We start from the raw sequence: 25,923 nt of genomic DNA, 5'->3' as shown, positions 1-25,923 counted from the left end.
AAGGATATGTTCCCTCCCCGTGTTTGGCTGCCACAGGTCGCGATGACGAATTGCCCGCTAATTGGCTCTTCGGACGAGATAATGTCATCCGACGTTCGATTGGTGTCTGAGTAGGGCATGGAGAAGTTATTTCCCTTAACTGGAGTGCTCTCTGGCAGAGCCGCCGATGTTTCCGTTACTTAACGGCCGCGCCTGTGAGGCACGCTGCCGATGGCGCCGTGACGTCTGGAGGGCTGTCGCCCTGCAGGCGCTGGGGACTGCAACACGGCGTGAAAGAACACGTGACTCCCTCCAACAAATTTACACGAAAAGCGCTAGTTTGTGGGCGGAGGAATAACGCAGACAGAAAAAGATCGTACCCACGTCCTTGATTCCCAAAATGACACACACACACACACACACACACACACACACACACACACACACACACACACACACACACACACAAACAAACACACACACACACACACAAACGCCAAAGAAACTGGTACACCTGCCTAATATCGTTTAGGGCCCCTGCGAGCACGCAGAAATGCCGCAACACGACGTGGCACGAACTCGAATATTGTCTGAAGTAGAGCTGGAGGGAACTCACACCATGACTCCTGCAGGGCTGTCCATAAATCCGCAAGACTACGAGGGGGTGGAGTTCTCTTCTGAGCAGCATGTTGCAGGGCATCCGAGATATGCTCAATAATGTTCATGTCCAGGGAGTCTGGTGGCCAGCGGAAGTGTTTAAACTAAGAAGAGTGTTTCTGGAGCCACTCTGTAGCAATTCTGGACGTGTGGGATGTCGAATTATCCTGCTGGAATTGCCCAAATGAATAGATACAGGTGATCATACAGGATGCTTACGTACGTGTCACCTGTCAGATTCGTGTCTAGACGTATCAGGGGTCGAATATCACTCCAAATGCACACGTCCCACGCCATTACAGAGCCTCCACCGTCTTGAACGGTCCCCTACTGACATGCAGGCTCCATGGATTCACGAGGTCGTCTTCATACCCGTACACATCCATCCCCTCGATAGAATTTGAAACGAGACTCGCTCACCAGGCATTGTGTTTCCAGTAAACATCAAAGTCGGTACTGACGGGCCCAGGCGTAAAGCTTTGTTTCGTGCAGTCATCAAGGGTATGTGAGTGGGCCTTCGGCTCCGAAAGCCCAAATCGATAACGATTCGTTGAATGGTTCGTACTCTGAAAATTGTTGATGGCCCAGCGTTGGAATCTGCAGCAAATTGCGGAAGGGTTTTTCTTTTGTCACACTGAACGATTATCTTCAGTCGTCGTTGGTCCCGTTCTTGAAGGATCTTTTTTCCGGCCACAGCGATATTGGATATTAAATGTCTTGCCGATTCCTGATATTCACGGTACGCTCGTGAAAGGATCGTACCGGAAAATCCTCACTTAAAAGCTACCACGGAGATGTTGTGTTCCATCGTTCGTGCTCCGACTACAACACCACGTTCAAACTCACTTAAATCTTGATAACCTGCCATTGTAGCAGTAGTAACCGATCTAACAACTGCGCCAGACACCTGTTGTCTTATATAGGCGTTGCCGGCCGCAGCATCGTATTCTGCCTGTTTACACATCTCTGTGATTTGAATACGCATGCCTATGCCAGTTTCTTTGGCGCTTCAGTGTATAATGTGAACGAAATACCCCAGTCGCTAGCAGAAGAGAGCGAGACTATATTCAAAATTGCGCGTGGCGCACGTGCACCGTTACTTGGATGGCTATTGTTGGATAGTATGAGGTTGTTTAGGAACTTGTAGGTCACTAAATGATCTGGCTGACTGTGTGCGCAGCAGTATGTAGTTTTTTGCTGTTGATTCTGTGGTTTACGAGAAGACGTCGTAGTTAAGTGACTGTACGAGGGCACAAGCGGACTTTGACAAAATTTCTAGTTTTGTGGCAGCTAGCCCTAAATTTAGAATAATGTAAGTTAACGTAGACGAGTAGGAAGGAAGGAATGCATAATGTTCGAGTACAGCATTAATAGTGTCCTGTTGACACGGTTACTTCGTTTAAATATTTGGGCGCAACGTTGCATGGCGCGATATAATGGAACTAACATGTGAAGATGGTGGTAGGAATGGCAAATGGTCGGCATCGGTTGATTGAGAGAAGTTTGGGGAAGTCTGTTTCATCTGTAAAGGAGACCTGTTTTTCAGTAGTGCAAGAGTGTTTGGGATTCGCACGAAGTCGTATTAACGGAAGACATCGAGGCTAATCAGAGGCGGGCTGCTAGTTTTGGTACCAGTAGGTTAGAACGACACGCAAGAGTTACGGAGGTGCTTCGGGAGCTCAAATGGGAATCACTGGAGGAAAGGCGTAGTTCTTTTCCATAAATACTACTGACAAATTGTAGAATACCAGAGTGCCGGCATTTGAAGTTCACGAAGAACGATTCTAGTGCCATCAACATAATTTAGCGCAAGGACTACGAATATAAGATTCGAGACATCACGGATCGTACTGAGGCATGTAGATATTCGTTTTTCCCTCGCTGTATTCGTGAGTGGAAGAGGGAGGTAAATGTCTAGTTTTGTTACGGTACCCTCTGCCACGCACCGTAAGGTGACTTGCTTAGCACGTCTGTAAATGTAGAGGAGTACACATTAAATTCCTCGACTTCCCTTACGCCACTGTGGTATGTTTTAACCAGCTGTAATTTACAGTCTGTATAATTTCATTCTCTGGGTAAAGGAAACTGTTCAATTACTGTTACATGTTGAGGCAGGGACGTTTCAACCAAATACTAGGGGAGATGGTAATGGGTGTCTCAGTTTGGAATACCCACCAGTAGTGTTTCTCGGCGAGTTAAAGTCCTTTACCAGAAGGTGATAGGAGGACAAACATCGAAACATGTGCCTTTTCGTCAAACTCACTAAGCGATGAAATCGGGAGCGCAGTAAGCCTATTAGTCCAGTTGGGAACACATAAGAGGAGATTTCCAGTTCCAGTATTCGCCTTACAACCAAGGGAAACCTCGGGATAGATTGCTGAGAACCGAGGATGAGAGCTACCAAGTGGTTATAACAACAGTTCAGCTATTCACAGTGGTCCAATGTGGGCTGTAATTATCGCATGGCAGCAAAACGCCGTAGATATTCTAATGTGGAACAGCTATATGATTAGAAAAAAGAGTCGGTTCCAATTTAGGCCAAGAGGTGCACATTTGGCGCTGTGAACGCAAGAACAACGTGTAGAAATAAAACATCTTCCATTAGATTAAGTTGTCTGGTACAGTAACCGTACTTAATTTTAAAAAATATAGAAATATTTCCATTTGTAATGGATTAGGAGCATGACGTGGACATAAAATGTCAAGCAAATGAGAAAGGCCTAATGTTGATATTATTATGAACCGCAGCTTACGCAATTTGTTCAATATGAGCACCGGAGACCTCGACAGGATGCAAAGCACCGTCAGATTCGCACCTGTACGCCAAAATCGGAACTAATTTATATCCAGCGTAAATCGATTCCGCATTAACACTATCCAATTTTGCTGCAATACGTTAATTACAGCGGTGGTCTAGCGGTTCTGGCGCTGCAGTCCGAAACCGCGGGACTGCTAGGGTCGCAGGTTCGAATCCTGCCTCGGCCATGGGTGTGTGTGATGTCCTTAGGTTAGTTAGGTTTAAGTAGTTCTAAGTTCTAGGAGACTTATGACCTAAGATGTTGAGTCCCATAGTGCTCAGAGCCATTTTGAACCGTTCATTACAGCCTCTACTGGACCCCTGCAAGTAGCTGCACTTTAATTTTAACCATCCGGTGTTTTTAATTTGATTCTGCGACAATATGTCTCAAACAAAAAAAGGAAATAACCTGGTGTACGCGAAAGTGTATTTGTTTACGAGTTTTCTTGTTCGACATGTGCAGTGCTCCTATGTCGCTACCCAACACAAGCAATGCATCTGACTTCACCAAGTCTAAACTTAAGTGGTAATCCCATCTTAAACCGTTGTAGACATTGCTGTACACGTTATTAATATGCCTTACAGTCAGAATGAAATTTTCACTCTGCAGCTGTGTGAGCGCTGATAAGAAAATTCCTGGCAGATTAAAACTGTGTGTCGGCCCACCTTTCGAACTCCGGACCTTTGCGTCTCGTGGACAAGTGCTCTACCGACTGAGCTACCCAAGCCCGACTCACGACCCTTCCTCACAGCTTTAGTTCTGCCAATACTTCGTCTCCCACATACCGAACTTAACAGAAGATCTCCTGCGAAACTTGCAAGACTAGCACTCCAGGAAGAAAGGATATTGCGGAGACAAGGCTTAGCCACAGCCTGGGGGATGCTTACAGAATGAAATTATTACTCTGCAGTATCCTTTCTTCCAAGAGTGCTAGTCATACAAGTATCGCAGGAGAGCTGCTGTGAAGTTAGGAAGCTTGGAGATGAGGCACTGCGAGTGTACAGCTGTGAGGAGAGGTCGTGAGTCGTGCTCAGGTAGCTCAGTCGCGAGAGCACTTTCCCGCAAAAGGCGAATATCCGATGTTCGAGTCTCGGTCAGTCACATTCTTTTACTCTGTCGGGAAGTTCCTTCCCTGCAGTATTTTTTATTCCGTTGTATGCGAATGCTACACTCAGAAACTACTATAGGGATTTTGATAAAGTTTACACTTCTTCATGAGGCAGCTTTGTGTAAATGATTTACAAAAGTTTCATCCAGATTGGATATGATGAATTAAAAGTTCTCCAACGCGTTTTACAATCTGTATGTGGAAGCTATCTCAGGATGTACTTTAAGAATTTTGACAAGATTTTCACTAATAAGTAGACTGACTCTCGAGGAAGGTTGGTGTATACTCAGAGGACCATAGACACGGGTTCACAGGTAGATGCCGTGTTTCTTGACTTCCGCAAGGCGTTCGATACAGTTCCCCACAGTCGTTTAATGAACAAAGTAAGAGCATATGCACTATCAGACCAATTGTGTGATTGGATTGAGGAGTTCCTAGATAACAGGACGCAGCATGTCATTCTCAATGGAGAGAAGTCTTCCGAATTAAGAGTGATTTCAGGTGTGCCGCAGGGGAGTGTCATAGGACCGTTTCTATTCGCAATATACATAAATGACCTGGTGGATGACATGAGAAGTTCACTGAGGCTTTTTGCAGATGATGCTGTGGTGTATCGAGAGGTTGTAACAATGGAAAATTGTACTGGAATGCAGGAGGATCTGCAGCGAATTGACCCATGGTGCAGGGAATGGCAATTGAATCTCAATGTAGACAAGTGTAATGTGCTGCGAATACACAGAAAGATAGATCCTTTATCATTTAGCTACAAAATAGCAGGTCAGCAACTGGAAGCAGTTAATTCCATAAATTATCTGGGACTACGCATTAGGAGTGATTTAAAATGGAATAAGCATATAATGTTGATCGTCGGTAAAGCAGATGCCAGACTGAGATTCATTGGAAGAATCCTAAGGAAATGCAATCCGAAAACAAAGGAAGTAGGTTACAGTACGCTTGTTCGCCCACTGCTTGAATACTGCTCAGCAGTGTGGGATCCGTACCAGATAGGGTTGATAGAAGATATAGAGAAGATCCAACGGAGAGCAGCGCGCTTCGTTACAGGATCATTTAGTAATCGAGAAAGCGTTACGGAGATGATAGATAAACTCCAGTGGAAGACTCTGCAGGAGAGACGCTCAGTAGCTCGGTACGGGCTTTTGTTAAAGTTTCGAGAACATACCTTCACCGAAGAGTCAAGCAGTATATTGCTCCTTCCTACGTATATCTCGCGAAGAGACCATGAGGATAAAATCAGAGAGATTAGAGCCCACACAGAGGCATACAGACAATCCTTCTTTCCACGAACAATACGAGACTGGAATAGAAGCGAGAACCGATAGAGGGGTACTCAAGGTACCCTCCGCCACACACCGTCAGGTGGCTTGCGGAGTATGGATGTAGATGTAGATGTTGATGTATACAAGCTGTTACCGGTACGTCAGTGAAGTCGTCCGGCCTTAGATATTTAGTGCTAACCGTGCGAACACTTGAAAGTTGTTACTGTTGCTACTAACAGCCGACTGTTTAGTGAAACGGTGTCGAATATTTCCGCTATTTAGTTACACTCCCTTATATTTATTTGTGATTAGATTCAGACATCAATTGTTGTAAAAATCGGTGATCACCCACAAGATTTCATACATTTCCAAACAAATTTCTAATGGCTTGATTTTTCTAAGCGCAACTGTGTCGCTTTGTTTCACTTTTAATGAGCCGTAGACACCATCCCAGATCATTTGTACAGGTCGTGGAAAGTAGCGACACTTCACTTTCTTACAGAAAATGAGATCGTGGTAAAAACCGTTTGGAGAAGTAGAATTATTGCCGAGTTCAGGATGTATAACTAACAGTGAGACACACATCTCGAAAATGAGATTCATGCCAGGAAAAGTTCAATCACTTTAATTGTAAAAGCCCCGGTAAGTACAGAAAATGAGTCCGTCTCCGGAAATAAATAATGCAAAATATATAATGCGGGTCAATCATACAGACAAGAGAAACTGCGAATGTGATAAAGAGGTTCAGGTTAGTTAGGCTTTTAGAAATTTTCATTGGCAATCAGCGAGTCAGCTTAGCTGGAATCTGGAGTCATCATTGCTTGCAGTTTGAACAGCTTGGCTGATTATAAGAATGAGCATGTCAAAATGTGGTTGTAAACCCAGAAATAGTCAGAAAGAGATTAAATAAAAATTAATACATTTTATCCATGGAAGTTCCATTTACGAAACACATTATCAGATACAGAGCAAATATAAGGTTCTTCTTTGAAAGTCATGGAAGGGAATGAAGAAAGTTCAGTTAGGTTGTATCGGGTTACTGGATTCATCCTAGTAAGAGTTGTCATATGTGTGGTTACCAGTTTTCTTGTGTTGTCTAATATCTCCTCTGAACTCATTGACTTCCCTCGCACTCTGCCCCAATATTACTGTGTGCGAGTTTGTTTGGCCCTTTTACAACGCAAAGGGTGACACTGGAATATATTTTAGTTAAACTGATGTTAAACATAAGGGTCACCACTAGGCTTTGTCACTTAGAAAATAAGGAAATAAAGCTCGAATGGTTTTCATACTAAAGTTCTAACAACGAAGATGACGTGTATTGTCGTGCTATTATGAAAGTCATTTTGTCAGCACATGAAAATGTTATTTCCTATTCCTATAAGCTTATATCATACCATCCTGCTACATTTACAGTAAATAACTAAAGCGATTCTAGGCGCTTCAGTCTGAAACCGCGCGACCGCATTTGTCGCAGGTTCGAAGCCTGCCTCGGGCATGGATGTGTGTGATGTCCTTAGGTTAGTTAAGTTTATGTAGTTCTAAGTTCTAGGGGACTGATGACCTGAGATGTTAAGTGCCGTAGTGCTGAGAGATATTTGAAGCATTTAAATAACTAGAAGGGCAAATCCACCCTCCAAGTAATTTAAATCCTAACCAATGAACTTAGAGACAGCTAAGGCTACTGGTGCCACCGCACTTCCATGGAGCACAAAACCTAGCACGAGACATGCCTCTACTGGCGCACATCCGACGACGCTCAAGATTCTTCTCAGAATGATCTCCTGGCTGTTAATTTCTAGCACGCTGGCGTTCGTACTGCTTTCAATTACGAGCTTGAATGGATGATGCTAAAAAGATGCGTAGTAAATGTGATTCCTAATAATTTAGAGTAACTTAACAACAAGAAGCCTCAGTCGAAATTTAAACGTCTAAATAAAGAGATTTCTGATATAATCTTATGGATTTTAAGTCTGGTGGACTCAAATCTAATCAAATGTTGCAAATTAATCTTGAGGATTTAAGCATGAAATTTGAAATCGCACTATTGAGTTTGGAAGAAAGTTATACTAATTAACGAAATTGTACATTATCTTGAAAGAAATACTGTAAGAATAGTGCTCCTCTGCTAGAATTTGAAACGATAAACTGTGTCAGTTACTGATAGCGTTTTCATTAAGAAACCCTTACCCATTAGAAAATGCTAATACTCTTTCAACACTTCTAAAGCAGTTGATGGGTGCAGAAAATAGGTGTGGCTCTTACAGAGTTATTTTTGACACAGAAGGATCTGTTTTGTTGTCATCTATAATAGAGATGTTTGTCGTATCCACTTAAATGGTAATTTTTGATGATACCGTCATAAGGAGTTGTAGAACTATCTTTCGTTTTCAAATTTCACTACTTTACGATAGTATATTTCTTATGTCAATGCTGCCTTCAAATGTAACTCATGATTTTTCTGTAGCATATATATGTTACATATCTTTTAATCACATATAGCTCACTGGAACCCAATGGGATCGTTTATGGTAGAGATCTGTTCCACTGTGTTTAAGGGTACCGTTTTTCTGTGATTTCCCTATACCACACCATGTAAATACGAAATGGTTCCTTCGATTTGGGTTGAGAGAAAGACAAAATAAAAAGTTTGAGAATTTGAGGTGTGGTGTGGCAGATATATATTGGAAACTAAGAGATCAATTTATACGAAATCAAAATATTTAAGAATTGATATATTATTAAATCAAAGTATGTGAACTTATAAATCTGATATATCACGTTTATTTATTATTATTTTGAGCTTTCCTCAGTACAGAGGCTTCTCTCCAACATAATAATTTACTTGGAAATTACAATACAACAATAAACATTCTTAAACTATATTTTAAAAATATTCCTCCAGGTGTTTCGATCTTGTGTGTCCTCTTCCTCTGCGCCCATTCTCCTCGTTGTGTGCTGTACATTCTGGAGCCAGATGGTCACAGGTCGTCCTCCTTCTCCCCTCCGGTTCCCACTCCAGTATCAATTTTGGTATTCTGGCTTCCTTCATTTGTCGTACATGTCCGTACCAGTGTAATTTCTTCCTATCCATAACGTCATATATTCTTTCTTTTATTTCCATTCTCTCTAATATGGATTTGTATATTAATTTTTTAGTTCTGCTCATTACATTCCTGCTCCATAAGACTGAGTTAAGCTTCCCAATGACCCTCCGTCCGCTGCTAATTCTTTTACTGATTTCTGACTCTGATTTTCCCTCGATTTCTAAAATGGATCCCAAATAACAAAAAGTGTTTATCTTTTTGATTTTCTTTCCTTCAATGTACAGTTCATCTGAATCATTAGTCATGTATTCTGTTTTTTGGTAATTAATCTTCAAACCCCAAGTTTTGTATGCTACTGCTAGTTGATTGCACATATAGTTAGCATCCTCTCCATCTTGTGCTACGACTACTTGATCATCAGCAAACAATAAATGATGCAGGTAAACTCCATCTCTTATTTCTAATCCCATACTGTTACATTTACGAGACCATGTTCTAAGGCTAATATCTATATAGATTTTAAATAATGATGGTGACATGGGACAGCCCTGTAAAAGGCCTTTGCTTGTTCTAAATTTCTGTGAAAGTTTATTACCAACTTTCACTTGGCAAATTTTATCTTTATACATCTGTTGTATTATTTTAATCAAGGAAGGGTTTATGTTTGCCATATGTAGTGCTCTACAAAGTGATTTTCTTGGAACAGTATCATACGCTTTTTCTAGATCTATGAAAATTAATCCTATACTTTTTGATTTTTCTCTATGTTTCTCCAAAATCTGTCTTAATGTGAAAATATGGTCTACACATGATCTCCCAGCCGTGAATCCACATTGTTCTTCTTGAGTTCTAAAATTTTTTTCCAGTTTGTATTTAATTACTTTCGCAAAAAGTCTCATTAATGTGTTTGTAACACAAATTCCTCGATAGTTTGAACAAATTTTGCGATCCCCTTTCTTAAATATTGTATTAATGTAACCTAGCTTCATCTCGTTGGGTACTGAAGCTCCATGTATCATTTTGTTGAAGAGCTGTGTTATCAGTTTCAGAATTTTGTCACCCCCATATTTCAGACACTCCAGATTGATATTGCCTGGTCCCGGTGATTTATCATTGTTTCCTGTTCTCAACGCCTGAAGTACTACACTTTCTAAAATCTGGATCTCATCAACTTCATGTCCTTTTTCTTCAGCTGTTCCTTCTTCTAGATATTCTTCTCTGTCCTCATTTAATAATTTTTGGAAATACTCTTCCCATTCCTTTTGTGTTATTAGTTGGAGATTAGTTTTGCTTTTCGTATCCTGTCGAATCCCTTTTAATACTGACCATGCTCTCCCAAATCCTAATTTGCTATTCACCTTGGCACATGTTCTTTCCCATGCTTCATTTTTTCCCATCCTTATTTTTTTCAAGACTTCATTCTTCTTTTCCTTGTATATTGATCTTGTTTCTTCTGATTTATCATTCAACCACTGAAGGAACGCATTTCGTTTTTTCTAACAAGGACCTCTAGTTCCTCTGACCGCCAGTGGTCGGCGGAAGGTGCACGTGCCCGTCGACCTGGGACCGGACCGCAGCGACGCACGGATGCACGCCAAGACCATAGGATCCTACGCAGTGCCCTAGGGGACCGCACCGCCACTTCCCAGCAAATTAGGGACACTGTTGCTCCTGGGGTATCGGCGAGGACCATTCGCAACCGTCTCCATGAAGCTGGGCTACGGTCCCGCACACCGTTAGGCCGTCTTCCGCTCACGCCCCAACATCGTGCAGCCCGCCTCCAGTGGTGTCGCGACAGGCGTGAATGGAGGGACGAATGGAGACGTGTCGTCTTCAGCGATGAGAGTCGCTTCTGCCTTGGTGCCAATGATGGTCGTATGCGTGTTTGGCGCCGTGCAGGTGAGCGCCACAATCAGGACTGCATACGACCGAGGCACACAGGGCCAACACCCGGCATTATGGTGTGGGGAGCGATCTCCTACACTGGCCGTACACCACTGGTGATCGTCGAAGGGACACTGAATAGTGCACGGTACATCCAAAACGTCATCGAACCCATCGTTCTACCATTCCTAGACCGGCAAGGGAACTTGCTGTTCCAACAGGACAATGCACGTCCGCATGTATCCCGTGCCACCCAACGTGCTCTAGAAGGTGTAAGTCAACTACCCTGGCCAGCAAGATCTCCGGATCTGTCCCCCATTGAGCATGTTTGGGACTGGATGAAGCGTCGTCTCACGCGGTCTGCACGTCCAGCACGAACGCTGGTCCAACTGAGGCGCCAGTTGGAAATGGCATGGCAAGCCGTTCCACAGGACTACATCCAGCATCTCTACGATCGTCTCCATGGGAGAATAGCAGCCTGCATTGCTGCGAAAGGTGGATATACACTGTACTAGTGCCGACATTGTGCATGCTCTGTTGCCTGTGTCTATGTGCCTGTGGTTCTGTCAGTGTGATCATGTGATGTATCTGACCCCAGGAATGTGTCAATAAAGTTTCCCTTTCCTGGGACAATGAATACACGGTGTTCTTATTTCAATTTCCAGGAGTGTATATCCTCAGTACTTCCTTCAAATGATTCAACCAGTTTCCTTTCTATCCTGGCCGCAAAGAGTGTTCTGATACTTTCGTCTTGTAGGCTGTCAATATTAAAAAGTAAATTTTCATCTTTCTCAGTTTGGTTCATTTTATTTATATTACTTGTATCATTCCTTGCATTCTTCCATGGCCAGAAAGACTTCATTTTTACTAGATAGTGGTCTGACCCACACTGGGCTCCTCTATAAGATCTGACGTCTACTGCCTTGAAACTACTTGTTTGCCTAATGATAATATAATCTATTATAGAGCGAAGTTCTTTAGTGTTCTGTTGCCAAGTATATTTATGGATGTCCTTATGTTTGAAAAAAGTGTTGGTAATTTTTAGATCAAATTGTTCACAAATTGCGATCAATCGTTCCCCATTGTCATTATATTCGTCTTCTCCATGTTTTCCTACTATTCTACAGGATTCTCTAATACCTAACCTTCCATTCAGATCTCCCATGATAATCAGCTCCTTTCTTCTAGGGATTTTTATCAATAGTCTCCCTGAGGGTGTCCCAGAATGTATCTTTCTCCTTATCTTTTCTGTCGTTCGTGGGTGCATATACGCCAATAATCGCAACTTCCCTAACAGATAATGTCATTTCAACAGTTATAATACGTTGATTGATGAATGTCCAATTTGTGATTCTTTCTTTCCATGATTTCTTTATCATAATGGAGATTCCTGCTTTGGCTCTTACTGCTTTTGATACCCCACTGCAGATATGTACATAATTATCAAGTTCTTCTTCTCCTTGACCTTTCTTCTTTGTTTCAGAGAGTACGACAACATCCATGTTGAACATGTCAAGTTCTGCAGGTAGTAAATTTCTCTTAGTGGAAATACCTTGCACATTCCAGCATCCAAACATCATTTTCCGTTTCCCATTGCCAGTTCGTCGTCCAAAGTTCCAATTATTCCGAGGCATATTATTAGGTTTTTAGCATTTTTATGTTTTTATGTGAGTGAGGAGCTGGCCCAATGCACAACCCCCAACCCAGAGGACCAGGTAATTTTTACTCAAAGTTTTCTTCCTTTAGCCTTTGATAAGCCAATATCATACTACAAGGCAGCAGTTGCTAGTTTTGGTCCACCCCGGGTATTTTATTTCCCCGGTACCCACCATATCTGGTGAGCATTCCCCTATCACGTTATTACGTCTTTATTGCCTTATAATAATAATTTTATATTAGCGATTTCGGTATTTTATATCGATTTTCAGATGTGGTTAACCCACTAACAGCTTCGTCATGATATATTAAAATTCAGGTTATTAACATTGAACATCATAAAGGGATATGTAATATGTCAATGAATTATGCATCATGTCATCACTTAGTTAAACTACTTCGTTGCTTGGTGTTCAAAGCACATAACTTAAACTTCTATACATATCAACGAAGCTGTTAGTGGATTAATTGTCACATCTGAAGATGGCAACACATAGCAGACACTGGTAACTGAAATAACGATTAAGAGGTGATCTTGACATAATAAATAAGCGAAATCAAGAAATAAAGAAACAAACGTATGTGGGAATAAGTCTACAAGAACAAGAGACATAGTTAAGGCATCTGGGATTAGGCAACTAGGCAAAGGAATGTGCTGTAGGAAGGTCAGGAAAAGTAGGAGGATTGTAGGAGGCTACAAACAATTGAATATGTAACATAGAGTATTCTGTATTTAAGAAAATCAGTAGCACGAAATAGAAAACAGTATCTTCTCGTCCTAATATTGACAACTGTATGAAAATACTACTTACTTTAATCCTTTGACCGTAACTATTGATAGATGATATCCATACATAACAAGACGAAATTCTAACCGTCGTTAGTGATGCTTAGTTATTTGTCGATATTTATAGATATCGGAAAAGGCATTTTCTAGCGGTTCATTCCTGAAAGCGCTTAACAATCCTTTAAGCTTTCAATTCAGCATGTTGAATAGCTTATATCTTGGAAACATGAAAACCAGAATGTTGTATCTCAAACTTTTTTGCACGCATTTACTTTGTCCATTTACGAATTGGAATTCATAATAAGTAATATTTCTTAAAACGGAGCGATATTGTTGCAGCTTGACTGCTAACGTACATGTCTTGCTGTTCCACTGATACAGCACCGTTTGCAAGTATTACAGATTTGGTAAATACGGATGTATCATTACACTGTATGCATTACGCTGAAAACAAGTTTTGATAACTTACAAGAATCTGTTAGAGCTTCGACTTCAGTGATCTGCAGGTTATGATCAAAAAGTCCAATTTTGAGCCTGTTTTTTGTGTCTACTAGTACACTGCTTCCGGTTGTAAGCCAGCTTCGAAGGGTGACAAAAACGTTAACGTTTATGCTGAAAGTCAAGCAGAACGTGTATTTTCAGTGACATACGTTTTCATGAATCGTATGTGAGCGGATATGATGCAGAATGAAAGGAACGCACAGTTCAGTAAGCGTGGATTAGTCGTTTACCACATAGTTGCTTAAGAGTTACGTTATTTGTTCCTGTTCTCTCATTCTCTTTCTGCATCAATCTGAAATCTATGATTTCATACATGTTAAATTATTCGTTAGTCAGTAAACGGTACTACAATGCGATTGTAGATAGCTAATAACCTAGGAAATTCAAACGCTATTCTTACATCTTACTTGTTTATTATTCAAAAGACTCATGAAATGAATGCATACAAATTATTAGCTAATAGTTTCTACTTATGTTACAGTTGAAAGCCTTCTACGTTGACCTCCTCGTCCCACTGGAAACTAACCTCGAAAAGGACACCAAAGTCGTACAGGTGAGTGAAATAAATACTTTATTAATATTTATTGTCTCAGTTCTACTCAGAATCAGAAAACTTAAATTTTTCGAAACCATGACTATATATTACTTAATGGAACTTTATTACTGACGGTTGGGGCTAGTATAGGGAAAAGAGCTTCTTGTTTCTCTATCTGACAGACTGTTTTCTTCCCATTTGCTGTGATTCTGGATCATGGAAAGCGAGTCACAAGTCTGGGAAACTTTTCTGGGAGAAAGCCGTATGCTACATCAATTGTAAAACGAGTTTCTGTATCTCATCCGCACATTTTTTGTTAAAGTAGAAAATAACATCCAGAAAACTTTTGACAAGCTGATGAATGTTAAGAGTAGGTGTTTTCCAGTATTACAGACACTATCTCAGAGTATGAATGACTTTGTTTTGTATAGACTAGCGTCTGAGTGACATCTGAGGGATGGGAATCGATTTTGGCCTTTGTTAACGAACTATTCCAGCACTCCCCTGCGGATTACTTCGCAAGTAAATTTGAAAAAAAATGAGAAAACTACAGTAGGCATTTAAATATCCTGACAAATCCACTAAAATAGTGGAAAACGCCTTTCTTTTAGGATATATTCTGTATTACACTTTATATCTGTTAAAACATCATCGTCACACAGTCGCGAGACGTTTAGTGAGTTGTTTGCGGGGTTTTTGTGACAATTGAGTTTTCGTATCATTTTAAGACTCTGTCTTACAATTCTATTGTCATTGTTAGCATAGCTCCACTGGCCAGTAATGTCCTAATGCACCTATGTTGAAGTGTAAATTAGTAGCCTTCCAGGAAAAACGATATTATTTAATAAATTCGTAATGTTCCCACGTGCAAGGATACTTCCGGTAGCTTCTTGATAGAGGATGTTTCTGATTTCCTACCTATACATGTTCAAACCTAATCTTTGCGCCGTTTCTGATTGTAACCTACAGCAATAAATAAACTTTTACAGGTTAGGTACCTTGAATCTGAGTGAAACCACAGATGATAATCGTTGTATTTTGAAATTTGTTTATAAAAAGGGATATATGCAGTTAGAGTTGTCAAATAGGATTTGTATGTAATGTTAGACTTTACGCTGTGGAGAGCACGACAAAACCGATGTTGCCTATCTGCTCAATAAATAATAAAGCAAACGCAGTTTAATTTTCAACAGTTAAACTCGCTGACCACACTGCAAATACCTGACCCTGTTTCTATTTGTTTGTTTCGAAATGTGTTTCCTTGTACGAAAGAAAGGATAAAATGTCTGGCCGTTCTACACCTTCATATTTACTTCGATATAATTCGTAAGCACTGTTCAGTACACGACGAAGTGTATATGTGACCAATATTAAAAATTTTTTCCTTATCCCATCACGTGTTGAGCTACAAAAAATTTCTGTTTATATGGTTCTGTATGTGGCCTAATCTGTCTTCATTCTCATGATCCCTAAGCGAGATATACGTTGGATGCAGCATATGTGTCGAACAGTCTTCCTCGAAAACAGGCTCTCTAAATTTACCAAATATTCTTTCGTGTGGACTTCGCTGTGTCTTTTCCAATGTTCTTATTAATATCCCCCGAGAATTGCTGTTGCACTATCGTACGAGCTAAACCGACCTGTAATCATCCTAGCGGTGTGTCTGTTAATTCAGCCGATGTCTGAGGTCAAGCCTACTTGACAGTTACTCAATATACTGGAACTATATTCTAGAATTGATTAACTTCTCACTGATTGGGTAAAAAAATGCACGAAAATACTCCGTATTATCGTACCTTTCGGAAACCTAGGTGCACGTAATCTACTTTTTCAGCTGTTTCATTACTGTCAACTTCGTTATGACAATAATTTATTGCCCTAGACAGTTACAATAATTTCAAATGTAATCTCATGTAGTGGGACTGCGCCGCACAATAAGCTGTTTTCGAACCACTCAGTCACTGGACGTCTTCAGCTCCAGTGAAATGTCGTCCTTCGCAAAACACTTTTGGTGCTCAGGGCCACGTGAAATGATTTCGTGGTCTGTGGGTTGCTGATCAGCGTTCTGTAACAACTCATCTCAGCCTGTCTTTAGCTCCTTGCTGAATTATCTTCCGTATACACACCCGTACAGTGGCACGCGACTCGGAGTTTAGCTGGTTCGAATCCTGGTGGTGGATGAAATGTTCACTGCCAGTATTTGGAAAGCAATCATAGAAGATATGGTGGCGTAAAGTTTCTGATCACCAGTCTTTGCGCCAATGTCCTGGATTAAATACAAAACCCCTTCCGCAGTGTCTCACGAAATGAAGGCATCTGACACTTTTGTGGGACGTTAATCTCGACGGGTGCTAATCGAGGCGAGTGGGTTATTAGGCGGTACTGTGTTTCATCCTCTACTTCTCATCGTCATAAAACACAAACATAACATGACACTCACCCATTACGCTTACCAAGCTTCTAGAAACGCGCATAAGGCACGGCTCTCATACATCCACAAGGAAAGGGGCCAATGGACACGGGGAAAGAACACCTCTTCCGACAGGAGGAGTAACGCTCCCCGTGGTTCATGCCAGCCAACGACGTCGTAAAACATTTACAGTCAACACAAATGAGTTTTCCGTCGGTGCTTCTCAGAATATTTTAGTACTGTTAGATAGGGAACACTTCCTAATGCTCTGCAATGTTTATTTGGTGACTCTAGACTTTCGGCTTCTTAGGCCATCTTCAGGTGACAACTGAATATCGCAAACACAGATAAAGTTACGTGCGACATATACAGTTATTGTTTATACAGAACATACAAATATGAATGTAAAGCGTTTACATGAGAAATCTTTACATATTCTGAGACGCAGAAGTAGTTACCTATCGACAAAAGGGAGTCAAAGTTTTATAATGTGGAAATACACTTAACAACAGATGAAAAATAAAGTTGAACTTACAGTTTTAATCCGGTATTTGTAACAAAAACTTAATTTAACACAGCGGAAGAAGGAAGCCCGCAGCTCGTGGTCGTGCGGTAGCGTTCTCGCTTCCCACGCCAGGGTTCCCGGGTTCGATTCCCGGAGGGGTCAGGGACTTTATCTGCCTAGTGATGACTGGGTGTTGTGTGCTGTCCTTAGGTTAGTTAGGTTTAAGTAGTTCTAGGGGACTGATGACCATAGTTGTTAAGTCCCATAGTGCTCAGAGCCATTTGAACCATTTGAAGAAGGAAGCTGCTGTGGTCATTTGATGCGAAGCTGGCATTCAGTGACATATGTTTATTGATTACCAGTAGTATAATCTATTTGCTTCTCTTAACAACTTAAAACTTTATAATCTACGTCATATGAGTGATTTGTTAAAAGATGATCAGCAATCCTTCTTTCTTAATCTCCAGCTTGTCTCACGTTCGAACAACGTATGTACCACAGCTCTGCCTGACTAACCAATACAGACTTTTCCAGTGGTTGCACGTAATTTTTTACACACTACTCAGGACCAAGGGACCCAGTTTGTATTTACTATTGAATAAAAATTTAGATTCACTGTTGGTATGACAAAATGCAGGTTTGTAGTTACGAGACTTTTAGGTTTAAGTAGTTCTAGGGGACTGATGACCATAGTTGTTAAGTCCCATAGTGCTCAGAGCCATTTGAACCATTTGAAGAAGGAAGCTGACTGTGGTCATTTGTTGCGAAGCTGGCATTCAGTGACATATGTTTATTGATTACCAGTAGTATAATCTATTTGCTTCTCTTAACAACTTAAAACTTTATAATCTACGTCATATGAGTGATTTGTTAAAAGATGATCAGCAATCCTTCTTTCTTAATCTCCAGCTTGTCTCACGTTCGAACAACGTATCTACCACAGCTCTGCCTGACTAACCAATACAGACTTTTCCAGTGTTTGCACGTGATTTTTTACACACTACTCAGGACCAAGGGACCCAGTTTGTATTTACTATTGAATAAAAATTTAGATTCGCTGTTGGTATGACAAAATGCAGGTTTGTAGTTACGAGACTTTAATTTTTCTTACGAAAATAAACAACAATTTGACAATATATGTTTATGGACCGGAACCACGACTACAACATATAAATTCCTAACAAAAGAAAATTCAGTTTACAATTTATCTGGGTGATTCTTCTATAAGTTTATTGAACCTTAACGTAGATATTAGCAGTTGTTTAGCATTTACAGAAAAACAGATACGCTAATCCTGCAAGATTCCAGCAATCACACAGCCACAAATATGCAGCTTTCCATTCGATGATGCATCGCCTCGTATCGGTTCCATTGTCTAAATCTGCCTTTCAAATACAACTACAGACCGTCAAAGGTATCGTTCGCAGTAACAACGTTTACCTCTGCCCAGTACCAAAGAGTGTAGTCAAGCAACGTCTAGATTATTAAAGCGCAAAGTGACATCTCCAACATTTATTAACTGAACGCTTAAGGCTTTTTAATATATTTTTTAAAAGAAACAAAGCGTGTATGCCAAGGAAGAGAGTGAAACAACTTACATAAGCACAGTAATACAAAAAGTGGCTCTGGTAACTACTTAGGCAAGGGCACATCTACAAGGTGCAAGTCGTCAGTACTTACGTCCTATGCTGGCTACTCTGTTACGGGCTGGAGGCCTATATCAAAGTCACTCATGTCATCTGAAAAATAAAATGTATTGCCACTGGCCAGTTGTTGTCCAGTGGCCTGTGGCTGTCAGACTCTTTCCAGCCCGCCGTACATAAAAAGGTTACAAAACGGCCCCAATTGGAAGTTAAACTCTTCAAAATGCATTAACAATCGACAAACCACACCTTATTAAATAATTATCACTTACTCGAGAAGATACCTTAAAACAAAACCCACTCAGACCATGGCTCAAAATTTAACAAGCATGTCAGTAATACATGTTAAAATAACACCACATTAGATTACTATTGCATGATACTTGCTTTCCACAAAGCCTTGAGAGGAGTCCTCAACTTGAAAATGACACCTGTGTCTTTTGCGAAAGACGCCTACGACCGTTTTTACGCTCAAGTATCACCACACAAAATTTCTGCTCAGTGGTTCGCTTGAAGTTTGAATTTTGAATAACTTGATTGAAATGATGACGGAAATATGGCGTTTCTGTGAGAAACCAGGTTAAGAATTCTATATAACGACAACGTTTATTTCCTAGAAAACATGAAAATAATAATCACTCACTTTACTTAATAGTGCGATTCTATGGAATGCTGGCCCATCATAAGTAATACGAAATAAAAATAGCAATTTTATCCAATCTGACTGTCTCTCACAAGATGACTATAGGAGCCATCACGCAGAGCGTGTATACTCACCAGAGTCTTAGCAGGGAATGCCTAACCGTCTCCCCTCCCCCCTCGTCCGGGATCCACCCCCCCCCCCCCACACACACACACACACACACACATGGTTGCCAGAAGGGCTCAGAGAGTCTGCAGAGCGGCTATTTGCCAACTTAACGGGACCTCCTAACGCGCGGGGAACTTATATCTCTCTGGTCCAGTGCAGTTCAAAAATGGTTCAAATGGCTCTGAGCACTATGGGACTCAACTGCTGTGGTTATAAGTCCCCTAGAACTTAGAACTACTTAAACCTAACTAACCTAAGGACATCACACACATCCATGCCCGAGGCAGGATTCGAACCTGCGACCGTAGCGGTCGTGCGGTTCCAGACTGTAGCGCCTTTAACCGCTCGGCCACTCCGGCCGGCCTCCAGTGCAGTCGCACTCCACTTAATACCATGGTTGGCTAAACTGCATCTATCCATTCATAGAACCCACAGCAGACGGTCCACGCATACATCAGCAGACGACCCGCAGTCACACTTGCAGACAATACTAAGAATGATAATGTTAGTAATTATCTGTACTAAACACAAATTCGAATAATGAATCTTATATTGATCTTCCCTGAGTGTCGGAGGGACACTCAGGTGTGTTCTGAGTATATGACTGTGGTGTCAAGCCATGTACCGGCTCACATGGAGCCATTACACCATTATGGAGAGGCCTAGTTATATTCTAAAGCCCCAACAAAACCTTGGTAGATATAAAATAACTTACAAGACAGAGTTGCTAACCATTAAAAGATACTTCTCAAAATATAATACATAAAAATTTACATCACACCCTCAGGCCGTCACTGTGGCACAGAATATTAAATCAGCTTAACACGTGGAGGGCCAGTGTAAAATTTGTGTCAAGTTACCACTCGTTAGAGCTGGCTCGTAGAACATTGACGCCTAACACCCAAAGAGGTAACAACTTCACAAACACGAGATACTGTGCCTAGTTAGCTATGCCAGAAACAGCCACAACTAAATCGAAGGGCCGCGCGGAATGGCCGCACGATTAGAGGCGCCATGTCACGGATTTTGCGACCTCTCCCGCCGGAGGTTCGAGTCCTCCATCGGGCATGGGTGTGTGTTGTTCTTAACATAGTTTAAGTTAGTTCATATAGTGTGTACGTCTAGGGACCGATGACCTCAGCACTTTGATCCCTTAGGAATTAACATACACACAGATACACACACAAACATACACACACAAACATACACACACACACACACACACACACACACACACACACCAGAGGCGCCGCCTGAGAGCTCTGAACCAGTTTACATACTTAAATGCAACTATACGAGTTAGGAAACGAAACCTCAGAGAGCCAGTATGAAATACACAATCTAGTAACGGGAATACTCTCGTAGACACTCTAGAGTAAACAAACCTCTTTAGGTAATAGAAGAAATGTACCGCTTGTATGTCATATTCCTTGCTATGCCTAACCATATCCTTTCACGTAGCATTTTCTCCTCCTGAATGTTCAGTTGTACTTGTATAATACTCCGAGGTATCGTAGATAATTACAGATCATGCAGTGTTGGGTGATAATCCGGATTCCGGTATAATTACATGCCTTACGACGAGCTGCAGAAAAAGTAGCCAGCGTTCCTACAACTACCACGGTACACTTCCCGTAACTCCACCAGTTAACGGCAGCCGGCATGTTACAAGTACTGCTAGTACCTTCTAGGTCTTACAAGCAGACGGCACGACCGTGGGGTCGAGGATTTGTCCGATATTTTGTGTGGTGAAAGAGGACCCCTCACACCTCACGTGGTTAAACTATTAGGACGCACTACCCGGAAAATCCCGGGTAAAATCGATCCGAAGTTTCTTAGGTGCCATAGAGTATAAATTGTTAGTGCATTGCCGAGCGGCCGTCTGTCCCAGATGTTTAGGGTTCGGACTCTTACACTAGAGGGCTCGGGTTCGTTTCCTCCTCTGGCACTTTTTTTTTCTTCTGTTTCATTTTCCTTTGTTATTCCACCAATTATTCAGAACGTTTCCCAAACCTACATTATCTTTAACATATTAGTTACATTATCGAATAAAAATTATTTTCTTTTTGTCCAATAACACAATTCATGGCGGTGGGTTTCCATTTTTCATTGTAAAGTATATGAGGAGAAACATTGGCTTTTTAATCAGAATAACAAAGTCGATTGGGAAACATTCAATTTTTATACATATAATAACTATAAACAAGAACTGCGGTGGTAATTATCGTAGAAACAAACAAAGCAATAATTCTTGCGACATCTTGCGCAACATATAAAAGCGGATTTTTTACAATTGCAGGGTGTTTGTAATAAATCTGTACAAAAACATGCCCCCTTGACATTTACGAAAATGTTTTGAGTTTTTGATAATTTTGAGGCAAAGCAGGAATATTGAATCATGTCTCGGAATATTGGTGACGATAATTGATGGTGAATTATAGAATGAATTTTTATACAATCTTCCCGGGAATTAATTTCACGATTCACCTGTAACAATGCGCTGTAATTTTGCAATCATCATCATCATCATCATCATCATCATCATCATTTAAGACTGATTATGCCTTTCAGCGTTCAGTCTGGAGCATAGCCCCCCCTTATACAGTTCCTCCATGATCCCCTATTCAGTGCTAACATTGGTGCCTCTTCTGATGTTAAACCTATTACTTCATAATCATTCTTAACCGAATCCAGGTACCTTCTCCTCGGTCTGCCCCGACTCCTCCTACCCTCTACTGCTGAACCCATGAGTCTCTTGGGTAACCTTGCTTCTCCCATGCGTGTAACATGACCCCACCATCTAAGCCTGTTCGCCCTGACTGCTACATCTATAGAGTTCATTCCCAGTTTTTCTTTTATTTCCTCATTGTGGACACCCTCCTGCCATTTTTCCCATCTACTAGTACCTGCAATCATCCCAGCTGCTTTCATATCCGTAACCTCAACCTTGTTGATAAGGTAACCTGAATCCACCCAGCTTTCGTTCCCATACAACAAAGTCGGTGGAAAGATTGAACGGTGTACAGGTAACTTAGTCTTGGTACTGACTTCCTTCTTGCAGAAGAGAGTAGATCGTAGCTGAGCGCTCACTGCATTAGCTTTGCTACACCTCGCTTCCAGTTCTTTCACTATATTGCCATCCTGTGACAATATGCATCCTAAGTACTTGAAACCGTCCACCTGTCCTAACTTTATTCCTCCTATTTGGCACTCAATCTGTTTATATTTCTTTCCCACTGACGTTACTTTCGTTTTGGAGATGCTAATCTTCATACCATAGTCCTTACATTTCTGATCTAGCTCTGAAATATAACTTTGCAAACTTTCAATCGAATCTGCCATCACAACTAAGTCATCCGCATATGCAATTTTGCAAGAAACAGAAAAAAAAGTGCCGGAGGAGGAATCGAACCGAGACCTCTTGCGTAAGGGTCCGAGCGCTAACCGCGTAGGCCAAACGGCGGCTCGGCACCGGACTAACATTTTATTATCATACGGTACCTAAGAAACTTTGGATCGATTTTTCTCGTGATTTTCTGAGTAGTGCGTCCTAATACTTTAACCATGTGGGGTGTTAGAGTTCCTCTTTCACCACACAAAATTTCGGACAATTCCCCGACCCCACGGTCGTGCCATCTTCTTGTTAGACTCACAACAAACTGCCCACCCTCGACACTTCCGGCACTCTTCGAGGCAACCGCTTGCAGGATTCGCCGCCGCACGGAGCGGAAGATCCTCATGACAACTAACAAGTGTCGTCAAGTAATGCAGCTCTGATAAACATACTACAAAAAAGAAAATGCGTACATTTGCACTACTTCTCTACGCTGGGCAACAAAAACCAGTCGTTAGCTACAAAAACTGTTGCATCATCCTCTGTGGCCATGAGCCTAACTTCTCTTGAGGAGTTTACGGTTCAAATGGCTCTGAGCACTATGGGACTTAACATCTGAGGTCATCAGTCCCCTAGAACTTAGAACTTTTTTTTTTGGTCATCATTCTACTGACTGGTTTGATGCGGCCCACCACGAAATCCATTCCTGTGCTAACCTCTTCATCTCAGAGTAGCACTGGCAACCTACGTCCTGAATTATTTGCTTGACGTATTCCAATCTCTGTCTTCCTCTACAGTTTTTGCCCTCTACAGCTCCCTGTAGTACCATGGAAGTCAATCCCTCACGTCTTAGCAGATGTCCTATCATCCTGTCCCTTCTCCTTACCAGTGTTTTCCACATATTCTTTTCCTCTCCGGTTCTGCGTAGAACCTCCTCATTCCTTATTTCCTTACCTTATCAGTCCACCTAATTTTCAACAATCGTCTATAGCACCACATCTCAAATACTTCGATTCTCTTCTGTGTCCTGTTTTCCCACAGTCCATGTTTCACTACCATACAATGCTGTACTCCAGACGTACATCCTCAGAAATTTCTTCCTCAAATTAAGGCCGGTATTTGATATTAGTAGACTTCTCTTGGCCAGAAATTCCTTTTTTGCCATAGCGAGTCTGCTTTTGATGTCCTCCTTGCTCCGTCCGTCATTGGTTATTTTACTGCCTAGGTAGCAGAATTCCTTAACTTCATTGACTTCGTGACCATCAATCCTGATGTTAAGTTTCCCGCTGTTCTCATTTCTACTACTTCTCATTACCTTGGTCTTTCTCCGATTTACTCTCAAACCATACTGTGTACTCATTAGACTGTTCATTCCGTTCAGCAGATCTTAGAAATACTTAAACCTAAGTAACCTAAGGACATCACGCACATCCATGGCCGAAGCAGGATTCGAACCACCTGCGACCGTAGCAGGCACGCGGTTCCGGACTGAAGCGCCTAGAACCGCTCGGCCACAGCGGCCGGCCTCGTGGAGTTTACAACAGACCCTTGCGCAGTTACGTTTTGCGAAGCTCGGACGTATTTCAAAGACGGAATCGATAAGGTCGGTGTAGGTGGCGCTCGCTGCTGGGAAGGAGCGTCCACTCTGGCGGATCGTCGCCCCCTGCTGGGACAGGTAATGGACGCTGAGCGCCGCGCTTAAGAGGCCGCTGTTTGCCGGCCGCGTGGCTGAGCCCCTGGCCAGCTGCGCCTCCCACGGCGCTTACCGGCGGCCCGCCAGCTGCTCGGCCCGCCTCAGCGCCCCACGCGGGCTGTGACACCTGCTGTCGCCGGGAGGGGCGCCGCCGTCCGTCCACTTCCTTGTGTGCGTACCCTGCTGCCTGCGGGCCGAGACAAAGCCGAAAATCGCATTTGCGAAATGGTGCGCGCCCACCGGGAGATATCCATTTTGTTCTCCACTGGGTGCTTTCATCTCCATTCCTCACAGGCACCGCCGTTCTCTAGCCCTTCTCTAGTTTTCCCCGTTTCTCCGATCAAGACAGCAGGAATGTCTCCTGAGAGAGGATGGCGAGCCGCGCAATTCGCCAACGTCTGGCCGGAATTGAAGATATCGACTGCAAAGGATGGATAAGGGGCACGGCGATGAGAAACAGTTACTATACAGGGTGTTGCAAAAAGGTTCGGCCTAACTTCCTAACTTTCAGGAAACATTCCTCACACACAAAGAAAGAAAATACACTCCTGGAAATTGAAATAAGAACACCGTGAATTCATTGTCCCAGGAAGGGGAAACTTTATTGACACATTCCTGGGGTCAGATACATCACATGATCACACTGACAGAACCACAGGCACATAGACACAGGCAACAGAGCATGCACAATGTCGGCACTAGTACCGTGTATATTCACCTTTCGCAGCAATGCAGGCTGCTATTCTCCCATGGAGACGATCGTAGAGATGCTGGATGTAGTCCTGTGGAACGGCTTGCCATGCCATTTCCACCTGGCGCCTCAGTTGGACCAGCGTTCGTGCTGGACGTGCAGACCGCGTGAGACGACGCTTCATCCAGTCCCAAACATGCTCAATGGCGGACAGATCCGGAGATCTTGCTGGCCAGGGTAGTTGACTTACACCTTCTAGAGCACGTTGGGTGCCACGGGATACATGCGGACGTGCATTGTCCTGTTGGAACAGCAAGTTCCCTTGCCGGTCTAGGAATGGTAGAACGATGGGTTCGATGACGGTTTGGATGTACCGTGCACTATTCAGTCTCCCCTCGACGATCACCAGTGGTGTACGGCCAGTGTAGGAGATCGCTCCCCACACCATGATGCCGGGTGTTGGCCCTGTGTGCCTCGGTCGTATGCAGTCCTGATTGTGGCGCTCACCTGCACGGCGCCAAACACGCATACGACCATCATTGGCACCAAGGCAGAAGCGACTCTCATCGCTGAAGACGACACGTCTCCATTCGTCCCTCCATTCACG

General features: G+C 42.3%; 1 protein-coding gene across 1 annotated transcript in view; it reads left to right on the top strand.

Annotated features, from left to right (window-relative positions):
* Positions 1 to 25,923, top strand: part of LOC126161269 (brain-specific angiogenesis inhibitor 1-associated protein 2) — a 667,893-nt gene that overhangs the window by 530,099 nt on the left and 111,871 nt on the right. The window contains exon 5 of the mRNA XM_049917008.1: positions 14,176 to 14,247. Coding sequence (XP_049772965.1) covers positions 14,176 to 14,247 — 72 coding nt within the window. The remainder of the gene's footprint in view (positions 1 to 14,175; positions 14,248 to 25,923) is intronic.

This window comes from Schistocerca cancellata, chromosome 2 (genome assembly GCF_023864275.1).
Source record: "Schistocerca cancellata isolate TAMUIC-IGC-003103 chromosome 2, iqSchCanc2.1, whole genome shotgun sequence".
Lineage (NCBI taxonomy): Eukaryota > Metazoa > Arthropoda > Insecta > Orthoptera > Acrididae > Schistocerca > Schistocerca cancellata.
Note: the sequence above shows the minus strand (reverse complement) of the source record. Positions and strands in the feature narration are given on the sequence as shown.